The 12,661-nt window shown below is 65.5% G+C and overlaps 2 protein-coding genes across 3 annotated transcripts; one reads left to right on the top strand and one right to left on the bottom strand.

Moving 5' to 3' along the window:
- Positions 1–15: 15 nt before the first annotated feature.
- Positions 16–1,836, bottom strand: PUSL1 (pseudouridine synthase like 1). 2 transcript variants are annotated; one of them, XM_040987757.1, is made up of 8 exons: positions 1,768–1,836; positions 1,532–1,589; positions 1,264–1,451; positions 1,035–1,184; positions 788–958; positions 555–609; positions 314–485; positions 16–220 (listed from the first exon to the last, which is right to left on the bottom strand). In XM_040987757.1, the coding sequence occupies exons 1-8, from the start codon at positions 1,833–1,835 to the stop codon at positions 162–164; spliced, it is 921 nt and encodes a 306-aa protein (XP_040843691.1). In that variant the 5' UTR covers position 1,836; the 3' UTR covers positions 16–161. The 2 variants fall into 2 exon arrangements, with proteins under 2 accessions (XP_040843691.1, XP_040843690.1); XM_040987756.1 differs by having other exon boundaries at positions 314–609.
- Positions 1,837–2,052: 216 nt separating this feature from the next.
- ACAP3 (ArfGAP with coiled-coil, ankyrin repeat and PH domains 3) lies at positions 2,053–12,386 on the top strand. Its single transcript, XM_040987753.1, has 24 exons — positions 2,053–2,128; positions 4,099–4,156; positions 4,535–4,654; positions 4,745–4,798; positions 5,105–5,163; positions 5,255–5,438; positions 5,560–5,604; positions 7,277–7,372; positions 7,445–7,519; positions 7,811–7,822; positions 8,383–8,495; positions 8,581–8,632; positions 8,819–8,919; positions 8,991–9,102; positions 9,283–9,491; positions 9,566–9,635; positions 9,722–9,816; positions 9,890–10,092; positions 10,188–10,295; positions 10,562–10,651; positions 10,728–10,954; positions 11,028–11,137; positions 11,213–11,323; positions 11,418–12,386. Exons 1-24 carry the CDS (start codon positions 2,082–2,084, stop codon positions 11,563–11,565), a joined length of 2,499 nt encoding a protein of 832 aa, XP_040843687.1. The 5' UTR covers positions 2,053–2,081; the 3' UTR covers positions 11,566–12,386.
- The last annotated feature ends 275 nt before the right edge of the window (positions 12,387–12,661 follow it).

Genomic DNA, 12,661 nt, shown 5'->3' with positions numbered 1-12,661 from the left:
AGAGGAAGTCCAGCCTCAGAGCCTCCTGGCCTTGTTTTTATTCACCCCGGGCACCATCTTGGGGTGGTGCCTCACATTTTCAGTAAAACCAACAACTGAAGCTTAGCTGTTTCCTGTTCACCCACATCTGGGTGCCGGGCGTCCAGGGTGGTGGGCACACCTCACGTACTTCCAGGAGCAGTGGCCAGGCCTTGAGCGTGTCCAGGGTCACCTGCAGCTCCTACAAGAAGCCGCCTGGCTTGGGTCACTGTCCCCCAGGCCACAGGGCACACATGCCATGATCATGGAGGGCTGTGGGAATGGTGGGCCTCACCTGAGTCTTCAAGGCCTCCATAGTGCACTGACTTCAGAAACAAGCCGTGAGCTGGGACCACACGGGCCTGGTATTTGCCCAGCGGGTCCCGGCTCTCCAGAATTTCCTTCACTTGGGCAGGCGTCAGGGTGCCCAGTCCCACAGCTACCAGCACAGCTGTCATCCTCCGTACCTGCGAGCCAAAGCCCACGCTGGCATGGAGCCCTAGTCCGCCCCAGAGGCCCGGGGAGGGGGCACTCACCTGCCGGTACAGGAAGGACTGGCTCTCAAACTCCAGGCTCCAGAACTGTAGCTTCCTGTCATGAGAGCAGGGCACGTCCACCTGGGGCCAACCAGCGGGAGGTACAGCCTGCCTTGGTTCACACCACTGGGCTGCGTGTGAACCAGAAGTCCAGTGAGACCCCCACCAGGGCAAGGGCCCACAGAGCAGCATGTGGCCGCTGCAGCGGGGACATGGGCCCTGCAGGAGCTTACCTGCTCTCCTCCGGGAGCAGCAAGGGGCTGCTGGGACTGGGGGCCACAGCCACGCGTCTCATTGTGCGCACAGGGCTGCTGGATGGGCTGCCCACCGACTGGAAGGCACTGAAGTCGTGAGTCCCGAGCAGGTGCTGAGCTGCCTCCTGCATGGCCGGCAGGTCCAGGCTGCTGCAGAGAGCCAGGCCAGCGGTCAGGGTGGGGGCGGGAGTGCAGCCAGGTGGGCCCACCGACCGTTCACACTTACTGTGCCCGAAGAGGCCAACACAGGTGTCGTTCAAACACGCTGAGCTCCTCTGCCTGGGAGCAGCCAGTGGCCAGCCGGTACACGTAGGTCCTGGCTGTGGCATGATGGCGGGCGTGGAAGTCGCTGGACACTCGAAAAGCCTGCAGGACCCTGAGGTGGCAGGGGTGGCTCAGACCCAAGAGATCTGGGCATGTCCCTGCCGCCACTGCCACTGCCACCACGGGCTCACCTGATGGCCGGGTGCCGCAGGTGGGTGTTGAGGGCCTGGACCAGGACTTCCGGGGAGAAGGCTGGCTGGCCTGGGCCACGCTCAAGGTCCACGTGCGCTGTGTTACTGAGGGCATGGACCCCGGCATCGGTGCGGCTGGAAATGGTGAACCTGACAGGTGCCAGGCATTTCAGCCGCCCTGCGGCCTCCTGCAGGGAGACAGCGAGGACAGGCTGGTGGTCCCTGGGCTTGGGGGCTCCCTAACCACCCCCCCCCCCCGCAGGCTCACCTCCAGGTAGTTTTGTACGCCAACAGCGCGCTGGGTGCCCCTCACAGCTGCGACCCCACTGCGGAAAGAGGAGAGTAAGCGGGTGGAGGCTACTGCATCCAGCCACCCTCCTGCCTGGCACCCGCTTGAGGCAGTGCCCACATACTGAGAGGACACGAGATAGCCCACCCGCACCTACTTGAAGTGGGTGCCCACGTACTGGGAGTGCACGAGGCAGCCCACCCGCCCGCACCTACTTGAAGTGGGTGCCCACGTACTGGAAGTATACGAGGTAGCGCGCCCGCCCGCCCGCGGCCGAGCCCATGGCCGTGGCAGCGCCGCACGTGGCCCGGAGCGCGCACGCACCGTGGGCGGGGCCTGCCGAGGGAGCGGGGCAAAGTGCCGCCCGCGGCCCGGCCGGCAGGGCGGCGGGCGGGCGCGGCCGCGCGGCGCGCACTTGGGCGACGCTCCCTGGCGGTGACAGGCGGGGCGGGGCGGCGGTCCGGGCCGGCCGGGGATCCCGCTCGCTCGCGCCGCGGGCCTCGGGGCGGGAGCCGCGGCCGCCGCAGCCATGACGGTGGAGTTCGAGGAGTGCATCAAGGATTCGCCGCGCTTCAGGTGCGCCGCCCGCGGGCCGCGGGGATCGGGTCCCGGACAAAGCCGGGCGCGCCCCGCCCCCGGGCCCGAGGGGCCGGAACAAAGACGAGCCTCCCGGGTGGACGTCCGCCCGGCCGGGGTCTGCCGCGCCCTCCCGGCTCCCCGGCTCCCGGGGGTGGGGCCGGGTCCTGGGCGTGCACCTCTGCCCGGGCCACGGTGGGCTCCCGGACACGTGTGTGCCCGGCCCGCGGCCTGACAGCTGCGTCGCGGGGCGCCCGGGGTTGGGGGGTGAGGGTGGACCCCGCCCTGGGCAGGGCCTCCTGGCTGGACACCCGGCCTCCACCCTGTGCTGTGGGGGTGCCAGAGCCTGCCCACCGCAGGGTCCTACCCCTGTGCCGTGCCCAGGGGCCACAGCAACCTGGTGCTGGGCTTTAGGCTAGGGCTGTGGTTAGAGGGGCTCTTGGTCACTCTAGCTTCTCAGTGGGAGTGGGGCATGCAGAACCTGGGGTCCCCCCAGCCCTGGGAAGGAGTACCCAGCCTGTGGTCACAGGATGCTGGAGGTGGGGTGCCTGGGAGCTGGGAAGGGGGTGCCCCTCCCTGGGTGGAGCTCCGGCGCTGAGTCACAGCTTTGGTGGAGGGGCCAGCCTCCCCCTCCCTGTCCCCAAGGCTTGGGGAAAGCCCTGTGGGGACAGCAGGAAGGGGACAGCGAGGACTCCCAGGCTGAGGAGCCGCCACCAGTGCCGGTGAGCACATTGGTCACCTGCCCAGGGGGCAGGGCTCCAGGGGCCGCTCCACTGTGCCCTTTGTTAAGTCAAGATGGGGGAGCTGGGACCCTCATAGGGGAGGGATGGTCAGGGCCTGAGCTGGGACCCTCATAGGGAAGGGACAGTCAGGGCCTGAACCGGGACCCTCATAGGGGAGGGACGGTCAGGGCCTAAGCTGGGACTCTCAGGGCTAAGGACAGGTCAGGGCCTGAGCTGCGACCCTCAGGGGGCAGGGATGGGTCAGGGCCTGAGCTGGCACCCTCAGGGCGGAGGACAGGTCAGGGCCTGAGCTGGGACCCTTGGGGAGAGAGCCAGATTAGGGGACAGGCGTCTCTCAGGGTCAGGGCCTGAAGGGGGACCCTTGGGACAGGGGGAGGGGGTGGGTCAGGGCCTGAGCCACCTGGAAAGACCTTGGCACATCCTGTCTAGGCTGTGGGCAAGGCTGGATCCCCCATCCCCAGTCTGTGCTGGGATGCGTGAGGCTGAGCCAGGACCCCATGCCCTCGTGCTCAAGAGTCCTGGGGACCCCTCTAGGCCCCCCGAAAGCCTGAGCTGGCCTCGGCCCCAGCTCTGAAGAATTAGGCCACGCAGGCTGTGCTCCACGTGACCCAGGCCCCGCCCCCTCAGTCCTGGGCAGCTGGGGGTGGCCCGCCTGCAAGCTCTGTGGACGCATCCCTGGGCAGCCAGGTGGGCCCAGCTGGCCAGCTGAGCTCGCCCCTAGGCTGTCGGATGCTGCCTTTGGGGCCCAACTTCCTGCTCCTCAGAAGACACAGAGAGAATGTGTGTTTGGGGGGCTATCACGTGCCCCATCCAGCTGCCACTCGCCTTCCGGGGATTCTCTCACTGATGTCATGTGTTAACCCCTCCCTGCCTGGCTTCGCGGCAGCTGCACTGTGAGGCTGGAGGGAGTGGGCTCGTCTGGGCTGGCCACCATACAGAGTCGATAGCCTCGGGCTGCTTGCCGAGAGCACAGGCCAGCAGGTCAGGGCTACGGTGGGCAGTCCACGGTCCAATAGGTCCAGTGGAAAGACAGGATGGACTCAGAGCCCTGGCCACAGTCCCCGCACCTGCTGTTGTCGCCAGGGCCCAGCAGAGCCCAGGCGGGGGTGGTGGCCGATGTGGCTTCCTGTTGGGGCACTGGTGGTGCCAGGAGCCCCTGTCAGCTGGACCTGGCAGGGAAGCTCCAGTCAGAGCTGCTGCTGGCTCCACCTGCCCGGCTTGTTCCAGGGCCACCATTGATGAGGTAGAAACGGACGTGGTTGAGATCGAAGCCAAATTGGACAAGGTGAGGAGCCTGCCCGGAGTGACTGAGTAGCTGGACTCGTGTGCCATGTGGACACGGGTGTGTTGTGGGGGCATGCATGTGTGGTGTGAGAATGTGTGTGCCAGCTCAGGAACTGTGCCAGCTCAGGAACTGCCCCGACCCTGTGCCCTCCTCCTCACAGTCTCCTTCTGTTGGGGTGGAAGGAGGGCCTCTGGCCAGTCTCCTGACTTGGGCATGCAGCGGCCAGGCACTGCCCAATGTCCTGCCTGGCCAGGAGGGCAGCACAAGCCTCCCAGCTCGACCAGATGTGTCCTGGAGGCTGCTGGCCTGCGCTGAATCCCGGGGCACCCCGTCCTCTGCGTGGCTGTGGCCCTCACTGCCTCTGCCGGTTCCCCGCAGCTGGTGAAGCTGTGCAGCAGCATGATTGAGGCCGGCAAGGCCTACGTGGCCACCAGCAGGCTCTTCGTGAGCGGTGTCCGCGACCTGTCCCAGCAGTGCCAGGGCGATGCGGTCATCTCGGTGAGGGCCGGCTTATCTCTGACCTCGGGTGGGCGCGCGGAGGGGCTCAGGGGAGGCATGGGCTCAGCAGGACTTCTGGCCTCTCCTCAGGAGTGTCTGCAGCGGTTTGGCGACAGCCTGCAGGAGATGGCCAACCATCACGTGGTGAGTGCCAGGGCGGATGGGAGTTCTAGAGGCAGAGCTGGGGGCGGGCTGGGGCCCCAGCACGAGCAGGGCTGTCCACTGGAGGTGGCTTCAGTTCTGGAGTTGACAGAGATAGACTAGGCCCAGGCTCACGTGGCAGGTGTCAGGCCCGAGAAATACAGCTCCTGGGTCTCCAGCAACACCCACGCTCTGGGCACTGGAAGCAGCTGTGTGCGTAGCTCCTAGGCAGCCTGTGGGTAGTATTGGTCTGGCCAGCTGGTCCTCCCTGGGGTGGAGACCATGTCCAGCAGCCACCCTTGTTCTCAGATCCTGTTCGACCAGGCCCAGAGGTCTGTGCGCCAACAGCTGCACAACTTCGTCCGAGAGTGAGTCCTGCCCCGGGGCTCACCTGGGGGGCACACAGGGTGGGAGGGTCTGGCAGGAGGCCTGAGGACATCTGGGACCCCTGATCCCCAGGGATGTGCGCAAGTTCAAGGACACCAAGAAGCAGTTTGACAAGGTGCGCGAGGACCTGGAGCTCTCCCTGGCCAGGAACGCCCAGGCCCCCCGGCACCGTCCCCACGAGGTGGAGGAGGCCACAGGTGCCCTTACCCTCACGCGGAAGTGCTTCCGTCACCTGGCACTGGACTATGTGCTGCAGGTGGGCAGGGGAAGGGAGCCCAGGCATATCCAGGGGGATGCCGACGGGGGCAGAGGCAGAGGAGGAGCCTCCAGGGCAGGTGACCTGGGCCTGAGCCTTCTGGCTGTTTTTCCCTCGGCAGATCAACGTCCTACAGGCCAAGAAGAAATTCGAGATCCTGGATTCTGTGCGTGCTAATGGCAGACATGAGCCCCCCAGACACTGTCCCTCAAGACACTGCCCCTCCAGACACTGCCCCTCCAGACACTGTCCCCCCAGACACTGTCCTCCAGATGCTGTGCCCCAGACACTGTCCCCTGTAGTCCTGAGCCCCACAGACTTTGTCCCCAGCTGACCTGAACCCCCTAGAGAGTATCCCCCCATATGCTATCCCCAGACGCTGTCCCCCGCTGACCTGAGCCCCCCAGATGCGTCCTCCAGACACTGTTCCCCAGATGCTGTCCCCCCATCTGCTATCCCTCCATCACTGTCCTGTCTCCATCACTGTCCTGTCCCCATCACTGTCCCGTCCCATCACTGTACTGTCCCATCACTGTCCTGTCCCCATCACTGTTCTGTCCCATCACTGTTCTGTCCCCATCACTGTCCCGTCCCATCACTGTCCTGTCCCATCACTGTCCTGTCCCCATCACTGTCCTGTCCCCATCACTGTCCCGTCCCATCACTGTACTGTCCCTCCATCACTGTCCCGTCCCCATCACTGTCCCGTCCCCATCACTGTCCTGTCCCCATCACTGTCCCGTCCCACCACTGTCCTGTCCCCATCACTGTCCTGTCCTATCACTGTCCTGTCCCCATCACTGTCCTGTCCCATCACTGTACTGTCCCTCCATCACTGTCCCGTCCCATCACTGTTCCGTCCCATCACTGTCCTGTCCCATCACTGTCCTGTCCCATCACTGTCCTGTCCCCATCACTGTCCTGTCCCCCCATCACTGTCCTGTCCCATCACTGTCCTGTCCCATCACTGTCCCGTCCCATCACTGTCCTGTCCCATCACTGTCCTGTCTCCCCATCACTGTCCTGTCCCATCACTGTCCTGTCCCCCCATCACTGTCCCGTCCCATCACTGTCCCGTCCCATCACTGTCCTGTCCCCATCACTGTCCCGTCCCATCACTGTCCTGTCCCCATCACTGTCCTGTTCCCATCACTGTCCTGTCCCCATCACTGTCCTGTCCCATCACTGTCCTGTCCCATCACTGTCCTGTCCCCATCACTGTCCCGTCCCCCATCACTGTCCTGTCCCCATCACTGTCCTGTCCCCATCACTGTCCTGTTCCCATCACTGTCCTGTCCCATCACTGTCCTGTCCCCATCACTGTCCCGTCCCACCACTGTTCTGTCCCCATCACTGTCCTGTCCCATCACTGTCCTGTCCCCATCACTGTCCTGTCCCCATCACTGTCCCGTCCCATCACTGTCCTGTTCCCATCACTGTCCTGTCCCCATCACTGTCCTGTTCCCATCACTGTCCTGTCCCCATCACTGTCCTGTCCCCATCACTGTCCCGTCCCACCACTGTCCCGTCCCATCACTGTCCTGTCCCCATCACTGTCCTGTCCCATCACTGTCCTGTCCCATCACTGTCCTGTCCCCATCACTGTCCTGTTCCCATCACTGTCCCGTCCCATCAGTGTCCCGTCCCATCACTGTCCTGTCCCATCACTGTCCTGTTCCCATCACTGTCCTGTCCCATCACTGTCCCGTCCCCCATCACTGTCCTGTCCCATCACTGTCCTGTCCCCATCACTGTCCTGTCCCCCCATCACTGTCCCGTCCCCCATCACTGTCCTGTCCCATCACTGTCCTGTCCCCATCACTGTCCTGTCCCCCCAGATGCTGTCCTTCATGCACGCGCAGCACAGCTTCTTCCGCCAAGGCTACAGCCTCTTGCAGCAGCTGGACCCCTATATGAAGAAGCTGGCCTCTGAGGTGGGCCTGGGGAGGGCTGGGCTGGGTTTCAGGGTGGGGTCCAGGGTGCTCCTAATGCTGCCCCCTCAACAGTTGGACCAGCTGGTGATCGATTCTGCCGTGGAAAAGCGTGAGATGGAGCGCAAGCATGCTGCCATCCAGCAGCGGGTGAGCCCCACCCCTGGGTGGCTCCACTCACCACGCCCCAGCCCTGCCCAGGCACCTGTGTGGCCTGGAGTGTGGCGCAGGGGCCTCAGGCTGTTCCTGTCCACAGCTTGGGGGCCCCCAGCTCCTGCCTGGGTGTCTGCTTTCCTAGCCAGCCCCGGGCACTCATCAGTGGGCTTCAGGGGGAGGAGTGACTATTCTGGGCCTGAGAGCCCAGCCTAGGTCGGGCAGGGCGGTCCCTCATTCCTCACTGGCTCTCTCCTCCCTCCCACTGGCGCTGGCACGGCCCCTCAGACACTGCTGCAGGTGAGTGAGCGTCCACTTTGGGGCGGGTGGTGGGGGCCTCTGGGTGAGGCCTCTGCTTTGGACCTGCCGCCCACCTTCGCCACTTCAGCACCACGGACACCTCCCTCAGCCGTCCTCCCAGAGGCCCCGCCTCCTCCCCACTTCCCTCCTTGTGATTGGCAGCAACTGTCTCCCAACGCCCCAGCATGAAGAGCAGGTGGCCGGGCCTCCCCTCCACTGGCCCACTTGCCCAGCGGCACAACACAGGCCTCTCGGGGCTGTGGGGCCCTCTGCTGGGTACTTGGAGCTGGCCCAGCTGCCCGGGAGCAGGGTGGGAGGGACAGCTTCCTCCCAGTCGGTACACTGGAGACATGGCTGGTGCAGGCAGGCCCAGCTGTGAACGTGGGGCAGGGACAGGAATGGGGTCTGGGGCAGGCAGGCCCAGCTATGAACGTGGGACAGGGGCAGGAATGGGGTTTTGGGCAGGCAGGCCCAGTTGTGAGCACAGGACGGGGCAGGAGTCAGGGCTGCCAGGGACAAGAATGGCATGATGGGGCTCTTGGGGCTGGCTGTGTCCCCAGGACTTCTCTTATGAGGAGTCCAAGGTGGAGTTCGACGTGGATGCGCCCAGTGGTGTGGTCATGGAAGGCTACCTCTTCAAGAGGGCAAGCAATGCTTTTAAGACGTGGAACCGGTGAGGAGTCTTCCCGGGCAGGCCGGGGCAGGTGCCTGGTCATGAGCCAGTCTGGCTTCACTGCCCTCTCCTACCCCCAATCCAGGCGCTGGTTCTCCATCCAAAACAGCCAGCTGGTCTACCAGAAAAAACTCAAGGTGGGCAAGACCCTCCCTGCCTGGGCTGTGGGGAGGACGTGTTGGGGCGTGGCTCTGGGCTGCGGGGTGGGTGTGTCAGGCGTGGCTCTAGCCAGGCACTGTGAGCTGGACATACTTGCATGGGTACCATGCAGGCCTCCCGGGGCTGGGCCACGCTGAGTGTGGGCACTGTGGTGCCACCCACAGGACGCACTGACCGTGGTGGTGGATGACCTCCGCCTGTGTTCCGTGAAACCCTGTGAAGACATCGAGCGGAGGTTCTGCTTCGAGGTGGTGTCACCCGCCAAGTGAGGAAGCCTGGCCTGGGCTGGGGTGGGGGGAGCCCCTGCACGCCCAGCCTGATAGCCCCTCCCCCCAGGAGCTGCATGCTGCAGGCCGACTCAGAGAAGCTGCGCCAGGCCTGGGTCCAAGCCGTGCAAGCCAGCATCGCCTCGGCCTACCGTGAGAGCCCGGACAGTTGCTACAGTGAGGTGTGGCCCTGTGACGACACCTGCTGGGCCTTGCATTTGTGCATGTAGAATGAGGGGCCGGTGCGGTGCACAGCTCCAGCAGGCTCATGCTGGCCCTCCTGGCTGAGGGGAAGTGATGCCCAGGAGGAGGTTGAGACTGCAGCCCCGGGCAGCACTGAGTGACCTCTCTTGGTCTCCCAGAGGCTGGACCGCACTGCATCTCCATCCACAAGCAGCATCGACTCAGCCACGGACACGCGGGACCGCAGTGCCAAGGGCGAGAGCGTGCTGCAGCGCGTGCAGGGGGTGGCCGGCAACGGCCAGTGTGGGGACTGCGGGCAGCCAGACCCGCGCTGGGCCAGCATTAACCTGGGTGTGCTTCTCTGCATCGAGTGCTCAGGCATCCACAGGTGGGGCGGCGTTCTGGGGAGGGGCGGGCCTGGGCGGGCCCACACCCGGCTGATCCCTCGCCCTTGCTGTCCAGGAGCCTGGGTGTCCACTGCTCCAAAGTGCGGTCCCTGACCCTGGACTCCTGGGAGCCTGAGCTGCTTAAGGTTTGGGGGGCAGGTGGGGGCCTGGCGAGGTCAGGGTTGGGGCTGGGCAGTGCCCAGGGCTGACCCCATGGGCTGTGTTTCACCAGCTAATGTGTGAGCTTGGGAATGGGCTTGTGAATCGGATCTACGAGGCCCGGTGCGAATGCCTGGGCAGCAGGAAGCCTACCGCCAGCAGCCCCAGGTAAGCCCCCGCAGCCCAGCCTGGCCGGGGGGAGCCTGGGCCAAGCGCCACCTCACGCCTGCCCATGGTCCAGGCAAGACAAGGAAGCCTGGATCAAGGACAAGTACGTGGAGAAGAAGTTTCTGCAGAAGCCACCCAGTGCCCCCGTGCGGGAGGCCCCCCGTCGCTGGCGGGCACAGAAGCAGCTGCGCCCCCACAGCTCGCCCCGCGCCCCGACCACTCGCCACAGGGTCCGGCAGGAGCCTGCCCTGCCCTCCATGGCTGCTCTGTCCTCAGGTGGGAGGGCGGGACCAGGGACCCGGGAGGTTGTGGGGATACTGCTGGGGCAGGGAGGCCTGTGCCCGGCCTGAGCCCGTGCTCCATCCCCGCAGCTGGCACGCTGGAGCGCAGGTTCCGCCGGGATTCCCTCTTCTGCCCAGATGAGCTGGACTCTCTCTTCTCCTACTTCGACACGGGGGCCAGCGGGGCTGGTCCGCGAAGTAAGTGTGGGCAGGCTGTCCGCTGTCCTCTGCTGCCCCTGGAACTGGGCCTGAATGGCGGAGTGAGGATGCAGGTGCCTCTTGCTTTGTGGAGAGGGGTCTCAGTGCAACCTTTATGCAGGACCCTGCAGCCTGCATGCTGTCCACTGTGGGCAGGAATGGGCTGGGGGCCCAAGTGGGGCCCTCTGGCATCCATGGGGGTTCCCCGAGGACTCCCAGGAGGAGCTGGAACCCCTATATGCAGTAGCCTCTCTTTGTTGCTACAGGTCTAAGCAGTGACAGTGGCCTGGGCGGCAGCTGTGATGTCCTGGCCTTTGGCACGGGTTCTGTGGTGGTGGACAGCGTCACGGAGGAGGGTACGTGCCCCTGTTCATCCCGCCAGCTCCTACCCAGCCCCAGGGCTGCAGCCTCTGATGGGCCCCCTCCCCACAGAGGGTGCAGGGTCGGAGGAGTCCAGTGGCGAAGCAGACGGGGACGCCGAGGCTGAGGCCTGGGGCCTGGCCGATGTGCGGGAGCTGCACCCTGGGCTGCTGGCGAACCGTGCGGCCCGCACACGTGACCTCCCTGCGCTGGCTGCAGCACTGGCCCACGGGGCAGAGGTCAACTGGGCGGACGCGGAGGACGAGGGCAGAACACCGCTGGTGCAGGCCGTGCTGGGGGTGAGCTGTGCGTGGCTCCCAGGGCTGGGGTAGGGTGCATGGGGAGCCCCACCTGACCACGTGGCCCCAACAGGGCTCCTTGATCGTGTGTGAGTTCCTCCTGCAAAATGGGGCCGACGTGAACCAAAGGGACAGCCGCGGCCGCGCACCCCTGCACCACGCCACGCTCCTAGGCCGCACCGGGTGAGTGCACCGCTACGGACCCCACACCTCTCCCCCTCTGGGTCCAACCCCTGACATCCCCTGCCCGGTCCGCAGCCACGTGTGCCTGTTTCTGAAGCGGGGTGCGGACCAGCGCGCACTGGACCACGATCAGCAGGACCCTCTGAGCATCGCTGTGCAGGCGGCCAATGCGGACATTGTCACATTGTGAGCGCTGGAGGGCGCCAGAGGCCCAGGGAAGGGTGGGTTGTGGCCAGGTGGGCTGGGTGGGCCCGGTGTCTCATTCTGCACACTGCTACAGGCTCCGTCTGGCGCGCATGGCCGAGGAGATGCGAGAGGCTGAGGCACCTCCGGGCCAGCCGGGCCCCTTGGCAGGCGGCAGCCCCACCGAGCTGCAGTACCGCAGGTGCTTGCAAGAGTTTATCAGCCTGCACCTAGGAGAGGGCTAGGGTCCCTTTCCTGCCATGGGGTGGGTACCTGGGGGCTCCCACCTGCCTGCTGTTCCCACCTTACACTACGCAGGCCCAGGGGACACAGAGGGACCCTGACACTCAGTCTCTGGTAACCCCCACAGTCCCCCTCAAGCAGGTGCTGCATTATCTGGTGCCCCTCCCCCACCCCGGGGGCCTTGTCTTCAGGTGACACTCCTGGGACCCGGGTCGCTCTTGTCACAAACCACTCAAGCCTTGACCCCCCACCTGTCCCCTCCAGCCTGGGCTGGTGGCTGGCCGCCAGCACCCCACAGGGCTGGCCCGTCGGGGGACCCCAGTACCTCACTTGGCGACCCCAGCTTCCGGCCTGGGCCCTCAGCCCTACAGGCCACTGGGTCAGCCACACAGGCCCCGTGCCTGCCTCTCAGAGGCCTGTGCCCACAGCCCCCATCCTGGGTGCTTCTGCCCGAGGCCATGGAGTGGGTTTCCTGCAGAATGCTCCTCTACTGCACCCCATGGCTTCCCTGTGGGGGCTCCCTGCCAAGCCCCGGATGCTGGTTCTGTCTACTCTGCTCCCTTGCTGGCCTCACCCCGGGCCCAGGGGTCCCTCCCTCGTCTTGCGGGACCACCGATGCCTTCACGTCCCCCTCCCCAACTGTGGGCCTTGCTCAGGCCAAGGCCAACCAGCTGGTCACTATGCAAATGCTGCCCAGAGGGGCACTGGGGCCCTACCCCTGCCTGTTGGCCATGCCTCCTCCCTCTGCCCGCCTTGGCCCTGGGCTGGCAGGCAGACCTCCCCTCGCCTGTCACCCCTCCTTAATAAACCTGTGCCACTCGCAGCCTGCCTGCTTGCTGCTCCGCCTCTGCTGGGGGTGCTCCAGGTGCTGCCCTTTGACCCCGGGATGCAACTCTGGGATACAGTGGCGTCCCCCTAACCTCCCAGTGTGGCCTCTCCAAGGGATGCTGGGATGCGCTTGGGTCAGCTGGCCTGGGCCCCCCACCAGGTGCAGCAGCCAGGGGCCCTAAAGCCCTGGCCAGGGTCTGCCTGCACACACACCTGGCCACACCTGTGGACACACTGCACGCACATGCACGATCCTGTTGGGGCTACTGG

This window comes from Ochotona curzoniae, unplaced genomic scaffold, assembly GCF_017591425.1.
Source record: "Ochotona curzoniae isolate NIBS_2020 unplaced genomic scaffold, NIBS_Ocur_1.0 contig_4792, whole genome shotgun sequence".
Taxonomy (NCBI): Eukaryota; Metazoa; Chordata; class Mammalia; order Lagomorpha; family Ochotonidae; genus Ochotona; species Ochotona curzoniae.
Note: the sequence above shows the minus strand (reverse complement) of the source record. Positions and strands in the feature narration are given on the sequence as shown.

Bases quoted from the DNA above. Each gene is read 5' to 3' on its own strand.
- PUSL1 (XM_040987756.1), bottom strand. From the start codon at position 1,835: ATGGGCTCGGCCGCGGGCGGGCGGGCGCGCTACCTCGTATACTTCCAG. The intron at 1,590-1,767 runs GTAGGTGCGGGC...CTCTTTCCGCAG, and splicing joins TACGTGGGCACCCACTTCAA to TGGGGTCGCAGCTGTGAGGG. The intron at 1,185-1,263 runs GTGAGCCCGTGG...CTGCCACCTCAG, and splicing joins CTGCGGCACCCGGCCATCAG to GGTCCTGCAGGCTTTTCGAG.
- ACAP3 (XM_040987753.1), top strand. From the start codon at position 2,082: ATGACGGTGGAGTTCGAGGAGTGCATCAAGGATTCGCCGCGCTTCAG. The intron at 4,655-4,744 runs GTGAGGGCCGGC...GCCTCTCCTCAG, and splicing joins AGGGCGATGCGGTCATCTCG to GAGTGTCTGCAGCGGTTTGG. The intron at 7,373-7,444 runs GTGGGCCTGGGG...CCCCCTCAACAG, and splicing joins TGAAGAAGCTGGCCTCTGAG to TTGGACCAGCTGGTGATCGA.